Source organism: Panthera tigris, chromosome C1 (genome assembly GCF_018350195.1).
Source record: "Panthera tigris isolate Pti1 chromosome C1, P.tigris_Pti1_mat1.1, whole genome shotgun sequence".
Taxonomy (NCBI): Eukaryota; Metazoa; Chordata; class Mammalia; order Carnivora; family Felidae; genus Panthera; species Panthera tigris.
In genome coordinates, this window is record NC_056667.1 from 180577877 (window position 1) to 180598595 (window position 20719).

Consider the following 20719-nt stretch of genomic DNA (forward strand, 5'->3'; position numbering starts at 1 on the left):
TATTGTAATCCATCAGCTATGCAGCCTTTGAGAAGCCACTTAAGCTCTCCATGCTTCAGTATCCCTCCCTGTAAAATGGAGATGCCGCTCTTTACTTCATAGGATTGCTTTAAAAATTAAAAGAGAAGTGTGCATGACAAGGTCTAGCAAAATTAGCAGTATGGATAAAGCACAGTAAAAGTGGTGGTGCTGGTTTTAGAAATGTCAGTATTATTTCCATAAAATGTTATTTCGATTAGACCAAAAGGGAAAAAAATCAACTAAAAAATGTCATCACCTGGGGCACCTGGGTGGCTCAGTCGGTTAAATGTCTGACTTCCGCTCAGGTCATGATCTCACAGCTTGTGAGTTCAAGCCCCGCGTTGGGCTCTGTGCTGACAGCTCAGAGCCTGGAGCCTGCTGTGGATTCTGTGTCTCCCTGTCTCTCTCTGCTCCTCCCCCATTCACTCTCTCTCCCTCTTTCTCTCTCAAAACTGAATAAAAACGTTAAAAATTTAAAAAAAAAAATAAAATGTTGTCACCTGTTCATGAAGATTTTCTTATTCTAGGTTGAATGATGTAAGAAAATTTCCAGTAAATTCATTTGAATAATTTTAAAGCCTTGAAATATAAATATGGGAATATATTCTAACCTGGTAATGTGACTGTAATATAGGATTGTTCTGGAAAGTCAAGAAGGTCCCCCTTTAGAAATTGGAAGGGAGCGCCTGGGTGGCTCAGATGGTTAAGTGGCCAACTTTTGATTTCGGCTCAAGTCATGATCTCACGGTTCATGAGTTTGAGCCCCTCATTGGGCTCTGTGCTGTCTCTCCCTCTCTCTCTTCCCCTCCTCCACTCATGCTATCTCTCTCTCTTTCTCTCAAAATAAATATATTAATTTAAAAAAATAAAAAAAGAAAGAAATTGGGAGAAGGGACAGCATCAGAGAAAGATCCCCCCATGGTCACTGTCAAGACTTGAATTAAATCAATCCACGCTCATATACTGGTGTAATGTCAAAAAGTCTCTCTGTGCCCCCAAAATAGAAGCAAGTGTCCCTCAAGCCAAATTCTGGTCTTATAATTTGGATATGGAAAACTGTTTTTAATGTCAGTGATGTCATTTAAATATTTTCTTGAGGGGCTCCTGGGTGGCTCAGTCGGTTAAGCTTTCAACTCTCGGTTTCGGCTCAGGTCATGACCTCACAGTTTCATGTGGGTTCGGGCCCCGCATCAGGATCTGTGCTGGCAGTGAAGAGCCTGCTTGGGATTCCCTCTCTCCCTCTCTCTCTCTCTCTCTCTCTCTCTCTCTGCCTGCTCATACTGTCTCTGTCTCTCTCTCAAAATAAATATATAAGCTTAAAAAAATTTAATATTTTCTTGAGACTCTGTCAACTTCTGGAACCCTACTCTTTCAAAAGCTAAGTGAGTGATAAATTTTTACCTTTCCCTCCCACCATTTTGGATAAGCAAGTTTGTGTTTTAAAAACTTTAGCCAGAAAATCCTTTATTCACTTTTATAATATCAGACAACCTCATCTATTTTAAGGTACCTGGTCATCAGCAAATTTTAGAAGAGCAGCCATGGGATCCGCTCCTGGAGAGAGCACAAAAATCAGGGGTGCACAGCAGTTACTATCTCCAAATGCCTTGGATAAATCAAAGGGGGGTGGTTCAATGAACATGCGCCCCAATCTGTTGATTATAAATTCTTGCAGCATTGGAATAACCTAGAAAGAGACAAGAATATATTTGAAAGAACATTCAAAATCTGCTTACGAAATTAAAAAGTTCAGATTCAAAGATTTTTGAGAGAGAGAGAGAGAGAGAGAGAGAGAGAGAGAGAGAGAGACAGTGCAAGTCAGGGAGGGGCAGAGAGAGAGGGAGACACAGAATCTGAAGCAGGATCCAGGCTCTGAGCTGTCAGCACAGAGCCCGACGCGGGGCTCGAACTCACGGACTGCAAGATCATGATCTGAGCTAAAGTCAGACGCTTAACCATCTGAGCCACCCAGGTGCCCCGTAGATATTTTAAAACAAAGGACTCTAGGTACATTAGCTTAGTTATTTGTTAATACCTCCACCAGGAGGGTCCAAGGCATGACTTTATATAAACGTCTTTTAGATAGAAAAAAACTTATAAATTATTTAAATAATAAAAGATAAGTGGTTGGTGACGCCAGAATTCAAAGGTATTTTTCTTCCCTTCACGGAGCATTCAATACCTAGTGGATGAAGGATGTGAGAAACCCTAACTCTTTTACTTAACTTTTAAAATACCATGGGCTAAAAGTCCACAACTCAAAAGTAGAAATTTTAGAATGATTTATACAGTACTATACCATCAAGAAAGAATTGATATGGCTGGGAAAGCAAACAGAAAGAAAAAAGAAAAGGACTGTGAAGGAGAAACAAGCCATACTCCTGAGAAATAGCCAAAGCCATATTGCAGAAGATTCCTGATAACGGGGGCACTTAGATGGCTCAGTCTGTTGAGCATCTGACTCTTGATTTTGGCTCAGGTCATGATCCCAGGGTTGTGGAATCGAGCCCTAGGTGGGGCTCCAGGCTGACCATGGAGCCTGCTTGGGATTCTTATTCTGAATGCACACAGATGTCAAACTTATTGCAGGAAACTAAAAATCTCCCGTCTATCCCAGGGATATTACCTTTCTCATTCTTCTTTTCCCATAGCTGGTCTTTTCTCACTACATTAAAACACCAACTAACAAAGGAAAATGAACCTTTTTTCTCTTCCCAAGGCTGACTTCTTCACTAAATTATAGCTTTACAAACAAAACAAAAGCACATGGCTTCTAAGTGCATGGTATTACTTTTAGTAAGTTTGAGCTATCATCGTCCCCTCTCTTATGAGTGTTTCGGGCTGCATTGGCCACTGCTCACATGCAGACATGGCTGGCTAGCTGTCAGAGCTGGAGAACTAGGTCAGGGGTGTGCACACGAGGGGAAGCGCGGACAAATTTCAGTGTTTCCTTTTTTTTTTTTTAATGTTTATTTATGTTTGAGAGAGAGAGAGTGCACGAGCAGGGGAGGGACAGAGAGAGAGGGAGACACAGAATCCGAAGCAGGCTCCAGTCTCTGAGCTGTCAGCACAGAGCCCAATGCCGGGCTCGAACTCATGAACAGGAAGATCATGACCTGAGCCGAAGTTGGACGCTTAACTGACTGAGCCACCCGGGTGCCCCCAGTGTTTTCTTTTTAGTGTTAAAACTGAGCACGACTTGCTTGCTCCCAAGACTGAAGTGTAATTCTCAAGGTAAATTAAGCTGTGCTTGCTGTTCGGTTTGCAAGTCAACAGAATTGGATTTGCTTCTGCCATCGGATTACGCCAGCATTAGGTCTGTAAACGAAATCTGTCAGTAACAAAAATTGCAGGCTAATTTAAGCAATCACCTTCCCAAAGGCAGGGAAGAAGTTTGTGGTTTTCCATTTATGTTAATCTATGTGTTGTTGCAAGTTCCTGTAGGATTTATCGGAGGTCAGAGAGACATATTCACTACTGTTTGACAAGTTTCTTACTGAAAGTTGATTGATTTGTGTTTTGTTTACTCTTCAGGAGAGAATGGTGGCCAGAAGCTTATTTTGTGAATGGGCTCAAAACATGGCACACCTCAGTATTTATTCCCTTGATAGGCTTCTTTTCATCAATCAAACACTATAAAATATTAAATTCCATAAGAAAGTATGAGTCCATCTCATTTTTCCTACTGGTGATTGACTGATCATCTTTTACATTTTTCTAAATTAGAGCATGGGAGAACCTGGCACATGCAGCCTGTTACCCCTGGGTGGACTCTGTATTGAGGACAGAGCAGTGGAAAATTGTGCTGGCAAATAATATCTAATGTAAACTAGAGATTGAAGCACTGCTGATTTTCCTGGTGGATATATTATCTCATATATATGAGATAATAAAAATTTCCATAGCATTAGCCCAAATTCTAGCCTCATATAGCACTGTTCCTGTCTCTGGTAGCCAATGCCATGTTACTTGGGAAAACCATTCTTAAAAGTATCATAGCCATATATTATTTTTATTTTGTTTTTTAATGTTTATTTATTTTGAGAGAGAGAGAGAGCAAGCAGGGGAGGAACAGAGAGGGAGAGAGGGAAAGAATCCCAAGCAGGCTCTAAGCTGTCAGGGCAGAGCACGTTGTGAGGCTCCATCCCACAAACCATGAGATCATGACCTGAGCTGAAATCAAGAGTCGGGTCTTAACTGACTGAGCCACTCCGGTGCTCCATGTATTATTTTTAAATATATAGATTCCAAAGTCAACAATTTACCACTAGAACGTGGAATACCTGGTAACAGTAAGATTGAAGGGTTTGAGGTAGCTAATGATATAAGAGCATACTAATAATTTATTTATATTAAGGATCACAGGCGCATAGTATAGTTAACGGTAACCGGTCACTTAGGTTAAATTGAATTATGCTGCAGTAGCAAACAATTTCCAGATCTCAGTGACTGAACACAACAATTTCTCATCCTTGTAAAGTCCTGTGGGTGTGTAGACAACTCACCACCGGTGCTGACTCAGTGCTCCAGCCTGCTTAGGGAACTTAAATATCAGTATGTGCTTCCTCAATTTTGATGGCAGAGGGAGTGCCCTGGAGATTCTCCACGCTGGCAATTAAAATGCTTCTGCCCTGACACTTCTCACATTTTATTGGCCAGAGCAAGGTTTATAGCCACAGTCCTTCACCTCCTGCATGTGTGTGTGTATATGTGTGTGTGCGCACGCACGTGCAGAGGAGAACTGGAAATCCTGGCCAATAGCATTAATGTCTACACTCATCCACCCATCCAAGGAAAACTCTAAAGGAGATATGGAAACATTGGGGACAAAGTTACAAGTCAGGGTGCAAAATATTGGACAGAGTAGCTAAGAGAAGTATAAAACCGTAAGTTTCACCTCAATTGATTTAAAAGCAAAAACATACAAACAAAAACCCCTCAACTTGAATATCTAACTCCTCACCTTCCTCAAATATACTTTAAAAAGAGACTGAATACGGAAAGTAATGTTTGATCTATTTGGTAGCTCAATGTATTTTCAGCTTAAAATATCAACTTTTTTAAAACATAAAACTGGGGAAAAGATATTTATAGGGAAAAGGCTGTAGTTAGGAAATGGCTCATTAGTCACTTTTAATCAAACTTAATATAAAACATGGACAGAAGCCTCTTTGTTTTTTTCAAATACTGACGGGAGAAGGTCAGTGGTACACGCAGAGTCATTTTAGTATTAAGAGTCTTTACCTGGCTTAGAAAATAAAGTAAAAACCTTTGAAAATTTAAAAAAAAAAAAAAAAAAAGCTTTTAGGGAGGATGCTGTTTCAGGCCAGAGGGTGAAGCATTTCGTATTCTTCCATATTTAATACTTGTAGGGGAAACTTCTGAGGCTTAACACTAAGTGGCAATTCACTTTTGAAAGGGCTACCAAGGAGGAGAACATTTCATCAGTTTAATACCTGATTCCTAAACAATTGTGGCTGTTTCCAACACCCCAGGGCAGGGCAGTGTGGTGACTTTTGCGGGTCCTAGTCACCTTGTGCATCCCTTCCCCCATGAAAAACAAGTAAGAATTATGTTTTACATTTGTTTCAGGGTAATTACAAGCGTTAACAAGTCCAGGTTATATTTTCCATTTTTAAAAGGAATTCAAACATTTTCATGAACACCTAGAAGCATCCTGGGCCCTAGGCACTCTGCCTAATGGATCCTCGGCCACTGGCTAAGAGCACACTGACAGGCCAAGCAAGAATCTCTTATCTTCATTAAACAGACTATGGCGTACAGAGGGAAGAATGCCTCTACCCCACATTATCACTGGTGCAGGTAAGAACTTTTTAAAGTATGTTGCTTTCACCATCTAAGTTCCAGTTGTTTGTTGTTAGGATGGAATGACTGACTTATATATATTCCTTAGCAGCTCAAACTGTGGCTACAGTAAGTTTTGAAATCGTTATGTATTACTTTTACTTGGCTAGTAACAAAGGACGATTAGGATGTTTTTTCAAATTTTCCTCAATCTACCTAATATCTATAGTGTTTCAGAGAACATAGATATGGGTCATTATACTTAAGTGACTAGGTTTTTGTTTTTTGGTTTTTTTTTTTAATTGGAGGCTAATGGGGTCACCTGGTGGCTCAGTTGGTTAAGCAACAGACTCTCGATTTCAGCTCAGGTCAAGACTCACAGGTCGTGAGTTTGAGTCCTGTATTGGGCTCTGTGCTGACAGCGCAGAACCTGCTTGGTATTCTGTCTTTCCCTCTCTCTTTCTGTCTTTCCCCTGCTCATGCTTGCACAGCACACCCTCTCTCTCAAAATAAATAAATAAACTTAAAAAAATTAAAAACATAGAATATGATGAAGCAAATGAGAATGTCACTGAGCAATGAAATTCGCTGACCTGGACAGGTGAGCGGATTCACTGGTTATATAATGTATCATTTAAAGAAATTAAAATGAACAGTATTGACGTTTTCCTTTGTAGTCAGCAGTGATGAATGTCTTAAAAATGATATTGTACTTGCTTTCCAAAGGCCAACAAAGAACTATACATAAAGACAGGATTTGAAGAGCCAGAAATTCTACTAGATCTGTTTGACTAATATCATCAAAGCGATCAGAATAAAAATGAAGTTACAGCATGTAAAGGAAGTAGGTTTTAAGGAATTGGGAAAGCATGAATTAAAAGGAAGAATCATGAAATAAATAGAACCAAAACATATAGTCTGGTCAGCTACTAATTTAGTGTGGCTTTAAGGATGTACAAAATTCTTGATAAAATGGCTGCATTAGAAGGAAGTGGGATTAGTTCCCCCAGGCTCCTCCACCTCCCCTGTGATTATATAAGGAAATATGGTAAACCAGACTATAATGGGGGGGGGGGGGAGGGGTGGACTGGAATCACAGAGCTGCTTTCAAAGCCCACACTTACCTTGTCTGGCCTCAAGCAACGAATGATAAGCATCCTTTGAAACTCATTTGCTTTATCTTCCCAATTTTCAGGAAAAACCTCATGATGTGGTTCCTAAAATTACAGTAGATAGAATTCAATTCTATTTTGGAGATTATTTCCCAAGAGAACAGTATTTTGATGTATAAGCTGATTTTTAGAGAAACCATGTAATGACTTAATGAAATCAAGAATACTAATGTAAATTTTATCAGGTGGGGGCAAAGTTATGAAATAAGGAATGAAATGAAAATTTAAAACACCACAAAGGAATCAAAACTAGGGCATGAATTAAGCAGGTTAATGTCAATATGAATACAAATCATTAGACAAAATGAATCTCCTTATTAAAAATGTACATATGGAGTGTTCCATTATTTCTCCAAAGGCATTTAAAAATCTACCCACTACTGCCACCATCTATTTATAAAAAGAAATATATATTATAAAAGAAGAAAATTTATTATTATAAATTTATTATATTTCCTGTTTTGAACAAAGTTTTGGTATCTTCTTTATAAAGGTATATTTGAAAATGTATATAGTAAAAAAAAAAAAAAAAAAAAGAAAAGAAAATGTATATATTAAAAAGAAGCCAAAACAGAGAGAGCTATTAAAAATATGTAAGAGAGGTATTAAGAACCCAAGAGGGGTAAATTTCAAAAAAAGAAAAAAAAGGAGACATTTGGAATCTTAAAACCTCAGGGAAAGCTATGTAGTATCTCAGATTAGAAATCTCCATGCTTCAGCATAGTCAGTAAAATCTCTATTTCAAATTAGAATGAAGTACTCACAAAAACCTATTTGTGTCTAGGAAATATATTAAAACTATTTTTTAAATGTTTATTTATTTTTGAGAGAGAGATAGAGACAGAGTATGAGCAGGGAAGGGGCAGAGAGAAAGAGAGACACAGAATCTGAGGCAGGCTCCAGGCTCTGAGCTGTCACCACAGAGTCTGATGCGGGGCTCGAACTCACAGACTGTGAAATCATGACCTGAGCCGAAGTCGGAAGCTTAACCCAACTGTGTCACCCAGGCGCCCCTCAAGGAAATATGTTTTTATTACTAACAGGGAGAGATCCAACAGCGATCCAGTCCAAATGTTTGAATTTATGTGTAAATACAATCTCACTGTCATGTCTGCTACAAGAAGTAGGTAAATATTCTCCATATATCTGGGTCTTTATTTCCTCTTCCCGTCTTCCCTAAGGAGAGCTCTTTCTTGCATAATTAAATCCAAGAAAGCAGAATGTGGAGAGAAGAAATAAAGGAGTGGGAAAAAAATAACTACAAATTGGCAAAATATTAGCCCTTATCCTAAAAAAAAAAAAAAAAAAAGTGAGGAAAGGCAACAATTTCTATGTATTCTAGAAGGAAATTGTTTTACACTTTGTCCTGACTATAATAGTCTCCAATTAGTGAGATAGGGCCCCATGAAAAATTGCTTGAGAACTATTAGCTTTTCCCTCTGAAAGAGGGGGGAGGTGGAAATTTTCTTTTGTCCATGGTTCTTCTAGGTAGACTAAAAACTAAATTTACATGAAACAGATTAACAGGAGAAAAAAATCTAGCGTTTGATTACATGTACACAGAGGGTCCAATAATGAAAATGAGACCCAAAGAAATGATCAAGGCAGGTAGTTTTTATACTTTTTAGACAAAGAGACCATAAATCTGTGAGGAATTGACAGATCAAAGACAATTTACCTTTGGGAGTTTCAGTTAATAAGGAATACTAAATAGAATTTGGGGTGGGGCAGTAAATGAGTAGAAAGTAACAAGGGTGTTGATACAGCCTTCTGTGCTCCAAATTTCTTATCTCTGGTGATAAGGATATCTCTTTTACCTCCTGGTACAGGAAGGGTACCTTTCACATGGGAGATTTATTTCCTGCTTTCAGGGGCGGGTCTGAGTGTCCTTGCATAGGCTGTCACTTAAGTAACTTTTTAAAATAATCAATATGCCAAAGTGGCATATTTTGGGTAGCCTGCCCTTGGCCCCTACACCTCATGTCAAATGACAAAAATGTTTATTAGCTTATATCCTGGATTTAGAAAATCTAAACAATAGCTCTTTTGTAAAATCTTTAACTCACCTGCTATTATGATTACAAAATCTAAATTGTTAATAAGTAAAAATTTGGCATGGAAATTCAAACAGAATATTTTAAGGACCATGCATTTCTACACATTTCAAGGATTTGAATAGAAGTTCAAAACAAAACCATCAATTTAGAAGGTGCCGATGAGGGGCGCCTGGGTGGCTCAGTCGGTTGAGTGGCCGACTTCGGCTCAGGTCATGATCTCACGGTCCGTGAGTTCGAGCCCTGCGTCGGGCTCTGTGCTGACAGCTCAGAGCCTGGAGCCTGTTTCGGATTCTGTGTCTCCCTCTCTCTGACCCTCCCCCATTCATGCTCTGTCTCTCCCTGTCTCAAAATAAATTAAAAAACGTTAAAAAATAAAAAAAAAAAATAGAAGTGCCGATGATATAAATCGAAACCCTGATTTCAATGTCTGACCAGTTGTTTAAAGTTTATCTAAATCTTGTTTTTTATTCAAAATAAAAAAGAAATTTAGCATTATTTTATCCATTTAAAAACTTTGGAAAAAGCAAAAGTGTTAAGAACATACCAAACTATCATACACTTTTTTCCATCCATCCTTTAAGTGCATAAACTCCCTACGAATGGTTTTGAAGGAAGGTAAATCATCTAGTCGACATATTTCATCCCAGGATTTTTGTGGGAGCCAGGTACAAGGGTTGGTATGAGGATTATCCAATCCAATCCCACCAGTTAGCAGAAATCTCCACTCGGCTTTATTAACCTTCGGAAAACAAAGTAGCATGAAGAATCAGAAATGAATTCATCATGTGTACATAGTAAATTTAAACCATTGAAAAAGAACTGGCTATTGATTTTCAAGTTTCAAGTATTGTCCTTATGAAATTCTATAGCTAGTGGTATAGCAGTTCAGTATTTATTCATAAGAAAACATTTATCCATTATAACCGGTTTTGAAAATCGTTCCATTCTAGATAACCACTTTTTGATCATTTTCCTCCAGAATTACTAATCTAAACTTAAAAATTTTATCTGAATAAATGTTTTCCAAAATGACTGCTTGGCGTCTTACTGGCTCTAAAAATTGTGGGAAGACAGAGGGGAGGAGCTGGGGGAATCAGCAAAATGAAGGCAAGTGGGAGAGATAGGTTTCCAGGTAGGGAGTAAAGAAATCACAGGAATCAAAGGTACAGCGTAGGGAGTATCATCAGTGGTGTTGTAGCAGTGGTCGACGGTAGTTACACTTGCGGTACAGAGTTGACGAATTACTATGTCGTCCACCTGAAACCCATGCAACATTGGTGCGAACTATACTCAAAAGATAAACAAAAATAAAAATAGATAAAATAAAAACGGGGGGAAGACAGAAAGCCATCAATCTGCCATATCTTCAATTATTTTCCATAAAAAGGAAATGAGGTACTGCTATGAAACTTTTGCAAGAAATGCAAGAAAAATGCCTTTACTCCTTCAGAATTCAGCCAATGTATCACCAGACAAAAATCAATAAATCTTTAGCACCTAAGTGAATAAAAGAGTGCATTTATACGATACTCTCTTTCATTCTTAAGGTGCGTCTTTTATTTTAAATGAATAGATTTGAAACATAGTAAAAATTTATGAAAGGTATTAAGCTCCAATGGTTAGATTGGACTAACTTGCACAAGTTCTTAAAAACATTACCATATACTCTATATGATTACTTGATGTAAATATATCAACATATTTAGTAAATATATATACATACTTACATAAGATTCTAATAGAAACTATTTTATTTAAACTAAAACATACAGAGATTTAAGGAATAACTACATAATGGACTCTGCTTTATTTATTTTGCCCCCTGTGTGAAGTTCAGTCTAGTTGTGATCTCTTGCCTTAACTGCAATAATTGTTTAATTGTTTACGACCATCTTGTGAATACACACACATACTCCCATACAAATTAGTAAATTAATGAATCAATGTTAATGTTTTTCCTACAAATTATAACAGTACTGACCGCACGTTCATGTAGCAGCAGATTCATAGTTAGACAAAAGGAAAAGAGTAGTTTATCCTTTTCAAAGAGTGATCGGCAGACATTAACATACAGGGAGTAAGTAAAGTGATCCTTGAGAATTTGAAGCCTACAGGTCAACAGAAAGAGAAGTGAATAAATAAAAAATGCATTATACTTTAAAGAAAATGCTCTTAAGGAAACCTATTATAAACCATTTAGATGTATATTCTTCTAATCAGCTTTCTGGTCAATTACCCCCAAAACAATCAAGGATTGTCATTAACTGGGTGCACCAATTTGAGAGCTACACAATGTAGAAACACTTCAGTAGAATTGCATTTTACTGTTGACTGATTTTTTAAAAAACACTTAATCTTTCTTTCAGAAAAGAGTCAATGCATGGTACATTAATCTGTTGCGTTTAAAGATTTGTGGATGATTTTTAACTATAAAGCATTTCTTAGGGTAAAATTTGATTTTCTTATTCCATAAATGCTTCCAAATGTTGTATGTTTTATATTAAATTAACAGATTAAAATTCATAGCTCCTTTATTAAATTAACATTTAGTACTGTGCTACTCTGCTCTTAAGTCCATAAAAGCTAGAGAAATCACAAAACTTGATAAATTACATTTTTTTAAAGTTTATTTGTTTTGAGAGTGCATGTGCGCATGCGTGGGGCAGGGGCACGGAGAGAGAGAGAGAGAGAGAGAGAGAGAGAGAGAGAGAGAGAGAGAGAGAGAGAGAATGAATCCGAAGCAGGCTCCATACTCAGCACAGCGCCTGATGCAGGGCCTGATCTCAGGACCCCGAAATCATGACCTGAGCCAATATCAAGAGTCAGATGCCTAAACAACTGAGCCACCCAGGCACCCCAAGTACATTTTTATTTACTACATAGACAGAACATGAAAATATGAATAATCGCAATATTTGCAACTAACAACTTTATAGTAAGTCCTAACATGTGTGATCTGTATCCATAGCATGTACATAACACTTTAAACATTTTCATGTAATTATCTCATAAGGAAAATAAACGATCATTGAAACAAAAATTTCACAAATGTTTTATTATATTAGTTATAATAGTTATAATAGAAATAAAACAGTTGGCTGAAACCTTTGTGGAGAGCTAATGATTGACAAGGGCTGAAACTGAGCAGACCAATTTACCCGAAGGAAAAATTAGCAGAGTTTGATTTTGATGAAGAAAAATTTTATCAGTGTTTCTTAATGTGTCTAGAAAAAATAATCTACCAGTACCACCATATTGTGGCTATTTTCAAACTAATATCCCAGGGTACGGATCATCACAACTCTATTTTTTTCCTTACTGGCCAATTTCTTTAATTATTTTGTCCCCGGCCAGCATTCTCATAAAGAAAATTAAACAAATTGATGCATTTTATTTCTGGTTGAGAACTCTGAAAAGGGGCTTGATAGAGAGGGCTTTGAAACTAGTTGCTGAAATGTAGTTGAATTCTCTGAAGATTTAAAATAATAATACTACTCCTGTCCCCATTTTTATGCTAATAATGGTCTTTTCACACTTAGTATTTAATTTGTCTCATCTGTAACAGTACAATTAATACAGGGCAACTCAGACTTGGTCTTTCTAGAATAAAATAAAAATGTCTACACTTTAAGACAAATTTCTTCTTGTAGATAGGAAGATTGAAGGGAAAATTATAATCGTCACTCATATTACAAGTTCAAGGTCAGTCTCATCAATGATAAAAATGCAGATTAAAATACAATATTTTAATAATCTGTTACAGTGAAAAAGGATAAAAATGATCATTTTCAATGCTAATGCATGACACAGGGATATAAGATCATTGATGTTCCCTCAGTGGAGTTGTATATTTGAATAACTTTCCAGGAAAGGAATTTATATCAGGAGTCTGAAAGAAGTAAACACCTTCGTTCTGATTTTGGGATTCTAGCATACGGAAATAATTACCCGTGTGGACATTTATACTTATTGCAGTATTAGCTATAATTCAAAGGCTGGAGATTACTTGTGAGTCTTACATTAAGAAAATTATGGCACATTCATAAAGTGATATATTGTGCAACTATTAAAAATAGTTTCAGAAGAATATTTAATAACATGGAAAAAATGATCTTGATAGAAGTGGAAGGAAAAAACAACAGTGTGTGTGTGTGTGTGTCCACTTGTTTTCTCAGAGAGAGAGAGAGATTTCAGTTTGGTCCCTTTGACAAAGCTCTATCCTTGTTAGGTTTTTGTTTCTGTACTTACAGGTGTTTTGCAATAGTTATTTATTTATTTTATTATATTAACATTTTATAAGAAACAGATGAACCAAATTATGGCTATTTTACAGTACATCTCATAGCAATCATAACATATGTTTTTGTAATACTTAAGTAAGAATTACTACGAATAATAGCCATCAGAAGGCAAACAAAAATGGAGTGTATGTGTGGCTCAATCAGTTAAGCGTCCAACTTCGGCTCAGGTCATCTTCTTCTCATGGCCCATGGTTCGAGCCCCGCATCGGGCTCTGCGCTGACAGCTCAGAGCCTGGAGCCTGCTTCCGATTCTGTGTCTCCCTCTCTTTCTGGCCCTCCCCAGCTCACACTCTGTCTCACTCTCTCTCTCTCAAAAATAAATACTAAAAATAAATGTTATTTTAAAAACAGAAGGCAAACAAAAATGCGGTGCATGGGTGGCTCAGTCAGTTAAGTATCTGACTTCAGCTCAAGTCATGATCTCATGGTTTGTAGGTTCAAGCGCTACATCGAGTTTTGTGCTGACAGCTCAGAGCCTGGAGCCTGCTTCAGATTCTGTGTCTCCCTCGCTCTCTGCCCCTCCCCCACTTGTGTTCTGTCTCTCTCTCTCTCTCTCTCAAAAGTAAATAAATATAAAAAAAATTTTAAAAAGCAAACAAAAATGAAATGTTTTTGTTGCTGAGTAAAATAAGAGATAATTTTATTAGTTGTTACAAGTTTATATCCTTAAACACCATCAGTCTTAACCTCCCAATCTCCTTCACCTGGCAACCACCACTTTACTGTTTTTCTCTTAAAGGCATGATTTTTTTTTTTTGATTCCATATATAGGTGATATCACACGGTACTTGTCTTTCCCTGACTGATCTTGGTTAGCATAATGTGCTCACGGTCAATCTATGTCCAAATGGCAGAACATACATGCAGAAGAATGAAAACGGACACCTATCTCATACCACTCACAAAAATTAACTCAAAATGGGTCAAAGACCTAAACATAAGCCCTAAAACCATAAAATTTCTAACAGGAAGAAACCTGTCAATACTGATTTTAGCAATGGTTTTCTTGGACATGACGCTAAAAGCATAAAAAAAGCAAAAATCAACAAATGGGACTACATCAAACCCAAAAGCTTCTGCACAACAAAAGAAACTATTAACAAAATAGCACCCAGAGATAAACCCATGCTTATATGGGCAATTAATCTATGACAAAGGGGGCAAAAATATACAATGGGGGAAAAGACACTCTCTTCAACAAATGGTGCTGGGAAAACTGGACAGTTACATGCAAAAGAATAAAACTGGAGCATTTTCTGACAACATACACACAAATAAAATGGATTAAAGACCTAAATGTGAGACTTCTAGGAGAAAACAGGCAGTAATTTCTTTGACACTGGGTTTAGCAACATTTTCTAGATAAGCTGCCTTAGGCCAGGGAAACAAAAGCAAAAATAAACTATTGAGACTACACCAAAAATAAAAAGCTTTTGCACAGTGAAGGAAACCATCAACAAAACAAGAAGTCAACCTACTGAATGGGAGAAGAGATTCACAAATGACTTATCTGGTAACAGATTAATATCCAGAATATATAAACAACTTATACAACTCAACACCAAAAAAAAAACAAATAATCTGACTAAAAAATGGGCAGAGGACCTGAGTAGATATTTTCCCAAAGACATACAGATGTCAAACAGACACATGAAAAGATGCTTGATATTACTAGTCATCAAGGAGATGCAAATCAAAACCACGGTGAGGTATGACCTGACACCTGTCAGAGTCACTAGAATCAAAAAGACAAAAAATAACCAGCATTGGTGAGGATGTGGAGAAAAAGGAACTCTAGTGCACTGTTAGGGGAAAAGTAAACTGGTGCAGCCACTGTGGAAAATAGTATGGAAGGTCCTCAAAAACTTAAAAATAAAAATACCCAGTGATTCTACTACTGGGCATTTAACCAAAGATAAAGGAAAACACTAATTTGGAAAATATATGCACACCTATGATTATTGCAGCATTATTTATAATAGCCAAGAAATGGAAGCAGCCCAAGTGTCCATCAATTGATGAACAGATAAAGAAAATGTGTGTGTTTGTGTGTGTGTATGTATATATGTATATATACATATGTGTATATATACATGTATATACATATGTGTATATATGTGTGTGAGTATATATATATACATATATATATATATATACGCATATATACATACACACACACACACACACACACACACACACACACAAACACAATGGAATATTCCTCAGTCATAGAAAAGAATGAGATCTTGCCATTTGCAACAACATGGTTGAGACTACAGGGTATTATGCTAAGTGAAATATGTCAGAGAAAGACAAATACCATATGACTTAACTCCTATGTGGAATCTAAAAAACAAAACAAATAAAGACACAAAAAGCAGAAACCGATCCATGAATACAGAGAACTTACGGTTGCCAGAGGGGAGGGGTTGGGGGAAGATGAGCAAAATGGATGAAGGGGACTGGGAGATACAGGTTTCCAGTTATTATGGAACGAATAAGTCACAGGAATAAAAGGTACAGCATTGGGAATAAGTCAATGGTATTGCAATAGTGTTGTCTGGTGACAGACGGCAGCTATGCTTGTGGTGAGTGTAGCACAACATATGGTCTTGACTGATCACTATGTTGTACACCATACACCCGAAACTATATAACATTGTGTGTCAACTATACTTAGAGAGACAGAGAGAGAGAAAGGGCAGCCATAGGAGAAAATTTTTGCAAACCCATGTATCAAATAAAGAGTTAATACCCCAAATATACAAAGAACTAAGAATTTAATAACAAGAAAACAATCTGATCAAAAAATTGACAGAAGATCTAAATAGACATTTTTCTAAAGAGGACATTAAAATGGCCAACAGGCGCAAGAACAGATGTTCAGTATCACCAATTACCAGAAAAATGCAAATCAAAACTACAGTGAGAGATCACCTCACACCGAAAAGAACGGCTATCATCGAGAAGTCAAGATATAGTAAGTGCTGGTGAGGATGTGGTGAAAAGGAGCCCTTATACAACTCACATTTGTTTTCCTTCTGGCTAACGCCAGTTTGTTAACACAGATGGTCACTTCAGTTAGCAGGTGAGTTTGGGATGTGATTTCTGCCTTTGCAACCTCTTAATGTGCATTATATTCTGGTTTAATGTTTACTGAATCATAAAAGTGTTTTCTTTCTCTACTACCTTTGTGGAGAAAAAAACTTCTAGGTTGAGAAAAGATTTTGTTTTGATACTTCTACAATACACTAGCACACTGGGACACCACGTAACAATCAGAGTGAATAAACCACTGCACTGTACAAAACAATGTGGATTTCACAAATGCAATTCTGAGTGTAAGATGCCAGACACACAGGAGCACGTGCTGTGTGATTCCATTCACGTGATGTTCTCAAACAGACAAAACTGATCTACGGTGCTGGAAGTCGGGACAATCTTTACCTTGGTGGAAGGGGATTGGTCAGTCACTAAAAGGGACACAAAATGGGGTTTCTGGGTTGTCGATAATGTTCTGGGTCTTGGTCTGGGTGCTAATTACACAGGTGTGCTCAATAATAAAAGCTCACTGAGTAAATACTTCTGATTTCTGCATGTCTCTGTGTGTATACTAAAATTTCAATAAAAGTTTTCAAATATAGGGGCTCCTGGGTGGCTCAGTCGGTTGAGCATCCGACTCCGGCTCAGGTCACCATCTCACAGTTCGTGAGTTCAAGCCCCGCGTCGGGCTCTGTGCTGACAGGTCGGGCCTGGAGCCTGCTTCTGATTCTGTTTCTCCCTCCCCTCAGCTCCTCCCCTGTTCATACTCTGTCTCTCTCTCAAAATAAATAAAGATAAAAAAAAAATTTTTTTTTAAGTTTTCAAATGTGGTCTTCTCCTTTACTCTTTGGTTGGCTCCAGAATTACACTTTCAGGATCACTGGAGTCATGAATATGACTTTCATTGTATTTAAATTAAAGAATTTTAATGAAAAAACACATATTTTGTTTTCTAGATTCTACCCAAGTCTCGTATCTGGCTAAAAGAATTTTATTTTCTCTAAATCATAAGGGACTATATCACAGTTATGAAGAAGCCCGTCATATCTGTGGATGAGTTCTAATCTGATGTAACAAGAGATAATAAAGCAACTAGTAAGTATTTGTGAAGCAAAAAATTGTTCTAATTTTTAAATCTTATACACAAAACATGTCTTTAAGAGACAAGAAATGTTCTTGTCTTTAAGAGACAGAGCAAAGAAATGTTCTTCTCTAGACTCCAGCAAATACCTTAATTTAAAACTAGTTAAGATGATGACATTTTGGTGGCTATTGTTGTAAGCAAGGTAGATAAATGAACTGCAGTGAAAGGCAAAACATCATTTATTGTTGTGGCTCCATGTGATTAGCACTGTGCTAAGTTCTGGGAATATTAAGAAACCTTTGCTTTGGGGAACTCAGAATCTAGTGTGAAAAGCAGACCTGCCTGTTCAATTAACTAACAGAATGCAAATAGCTGGGAACTTTTCTAAGGAAGATCGCTTATAATTTTGTTTCCTATGCTTCAGTAATCCTTGCTACCCTTGAAAATTCCAGGTACTGGAAGACATAGAGAAATAAACTAAACTTTTCAAAGATCGTAACATAAAAACATACTTTAAACTCCACCACCATGCAATTCTTCCTGAAGATACTCACTCGCTCCTCACTCTCATGGGGAGACAGCTGAAAAATCGCTAAACCATGTGTCAGTCTTACACCTTTACTGACCTCATATTCAAGCTTGTAAAATAATGATACAAGAAATTGTTCAGTCTGAGGATATTCAACATTTAGTGGAGTTCTATCATGATAAATTACGGGAATTCGATTCGATTTTCAGGATTTTAGCATTTTGAATTTCTAAAAAACAATTCTGCGCTGCCAAGTGGTTAAGTATTAAATTGGGTTTCCTTTGTGGGTATGAACAGTCAAGAAACTGAAGTATGTAGCTTCGTATTGATCAAAAAAGTTAGTTTAATGTCAAAGTAAAATTTGTCTCACTGATAATTAATAAAATGACATTTTATTCTCTCATGCTTTTACTGTAAGGTCTTAATTCCACTACTGATTACAGTAGCCAACAATAAAATAAACTATTTTTTATCAATAAGAATAACACAAATAATCACAACAGAATATTTTTTTACAACCCTGTTACTGGACAAACTGTAAATCTGTGTATACCAAAATGTAAATTTAAAACTTTTGGAACGCTAGGTTACAGAGGGTAAGAGTCCTGTCTTTCAGGGATATTAACTCTTCTTTCCCTATCTCCCATCACAAATACATTTTGCACATGATAAACAGAGATAAATGTCTCCTCTTTTTATGATTACATTGTAATCCTATCTCCCTGTAAATGATTTCCTGGCAGACTGAATTTGGTCACATCTGTTCCTCTTCTAACCCTCAAATTTATTTCTAGTACAATAATTAAGTTTGCTTTAGCCATAACTGTAATGCTCACACCATGCTGTAACAACAATGAAAGGCATCGATTACTATTTAATGTTCATGCACTGGTTAGTATTAGTATTAGTATTAATTAGTATTTCTTTTACATACCTTTTTACTAAAACATCTGATTTCTCTGAATTTTCGATAGACAGGATGTAAAGGTTAATAAACCAGGTCAGTGAGTATTGGTACATGGGCTCGATGTTAGCTAGATCAGCGATAGAGAAGAACAGGATGGTGGAATGGACGGCAATAGGCCGATAGCCCATGCGGGTGGCATCAATCTTTTTCTCCGTCTCTTCGGCTACTTCCTGCTTTTGAGAAATCTCATTAGCCAAAGCCTTGGAGGAAGATAATATCTTAATAGCAGTTTCATCTTCTAATATATTGCCTTCTGAAGATGAAAGAACTTCTAAAATCTTGTCTTCTATTTCTTTTAACTGCCTGGAATAAAACACAATTTTCTCAGAAGAAAAAGAAGTCATTTAAAATCCCTTCATGCACACATTCTTGTATAAGAAACAAAGGGCTCGGAACCTAAAGAAATGCATCACTTTGTGACAAATACCCGTAACGGTGCTATTGTATAATTAATTTTTTATCTCACAAAATGTCAAAAAGTCAGGTTCTGCTCCACTTCTCTTTCCAACGATCATTTGCATGGGAACTAGAGAGAGAGGTGTAAACCAGTCTGCTCTGCCATCAAGTACCTCAGCCCTGAGTGCACAGAAAGTATCACTCCATTTAGTTTTTGAAGAGTTTCATGACTTCTAGAGCTTTGCCTTTTGTGTCTACGATAGAGATATTACAAGCAGAAAGTGGGATGCAACGTATTCTTTCAGACCATGCCCTGATGAAAAGAGATAATGTCAGCTACACAACGAATATTACAACTTTTGCCATGAGTTGTGGCAGCCTTCCGGTTCTTCCAGTGCCCTAGAACTTGTACGGAAGATTATACTCTCACGCAATTTTCCAGATTCACATAGAGGGCTTCTAATGCTTTAGATTTTCCTCTTCAATCTCCTCATTTGATGTTCCTACTAAATCTAACAAGATAGTTCTTTATAATGTACTCTAATCCATTCTAAGTGAATTTGAAACAAGTCAGAGCGATTTTGTGTTTCATAATGTGTGAAACCTTTTGTTTTCAGCTCCTTGTAGTATCAGGGCTTGCTTTTCCTCTTCGAGGTCTGGCCTTTCGCGTGCCACTACAATCCCCAACAACTGATCTTGCATCCCCTCAGACGTGATCATGAAGTTTAATAATGTTACCTGTAAATGAAAGAATATTCAAGAACTGCATCATTACATCTATTGAGAAAGCCTCTGCTTTTTTCAGTTCTGACCTTAAAATAGGCTCTATTTACTATGGTAGGAATATGTGAAAACCGGAATCTGTAGAGATGATGATTAAAGGTAAATGCAAGCTTGACTGCCAGATTAAAAACCCACCAAAGTTTCTCAGAGTCATAAATGCAGTATTTCAAAGGGTTTTGTTTGGTGATCAATTCTATTCCTGTTTCGAACTGGCCCAGTTTCTGACAACTGTTTAATCCTCAAATCAATTAGGGTCAGGTTGGAAGCTATCCTTCATACTGGCTGGACCAGCTGAGTTATAGGTTAAGGATCATAGTGGTGTCAAAAAGTAAAGGGAACTCTTACCAAGTGAGATAGGAGGAAAAAGAACACTATTATTACTTGAGTAGAGCATGTATGATATTTACAATGTGATAATCATATTACATAATGTATGACACACAATATTATAATATGGTCTATTATACAATCGTGTTACAATATGAATAGCTACTATTGTGAACTAGGGAATGTACATTTTAATGGTGTCCATCAAGGCGCAGTCTACCAAGTTGAAGTCCAC

At 37.1% G+C, this 20719-nt stretch overlaps 1 protein-coding gene across 3 annotated transcripts in view; it reads right to left on the reverse strand.

Moving 5' to 3' along the window:
* Positions 1 to 20719, reverse strand: part of DNAH7 (dynein axonemal heavy chain 7) — a 264436-nt gene that overhangs the window by 46953 nt on the left and 196764 nt on the right. For all 3 annotated transcript variants that reach the window (XM_042994954.1, XM_042994955.1, XM_042994953.1), the window contains 6 exons: positions 19979 to 20112; positions 18946 to 19281; positions 11037 to 11163; positions 9600 to 9794; positions 6951 to 7043; positions 1532 to 1708 (listed from right to left, as the gene is read on the reverse strand). In XM_042994954.1, coding sequence (XP_042850888.1) covers positions 1532 to 1708; positions 6951 to 7043; positions 9600 to 9794; positions 11037 to 11163; positions 18946 to 19281; positions 19979 to 20112 — 1062 coding nt within the window. The remainder of the gene's footprint in view (positions 1 to 1531; positions 1709 to 6950; positions 7044 to 9599; positions 9795 to 11036; positions 11164 to 18945; positions 19282 to 19978; positions 20113 to 20719) is intronic.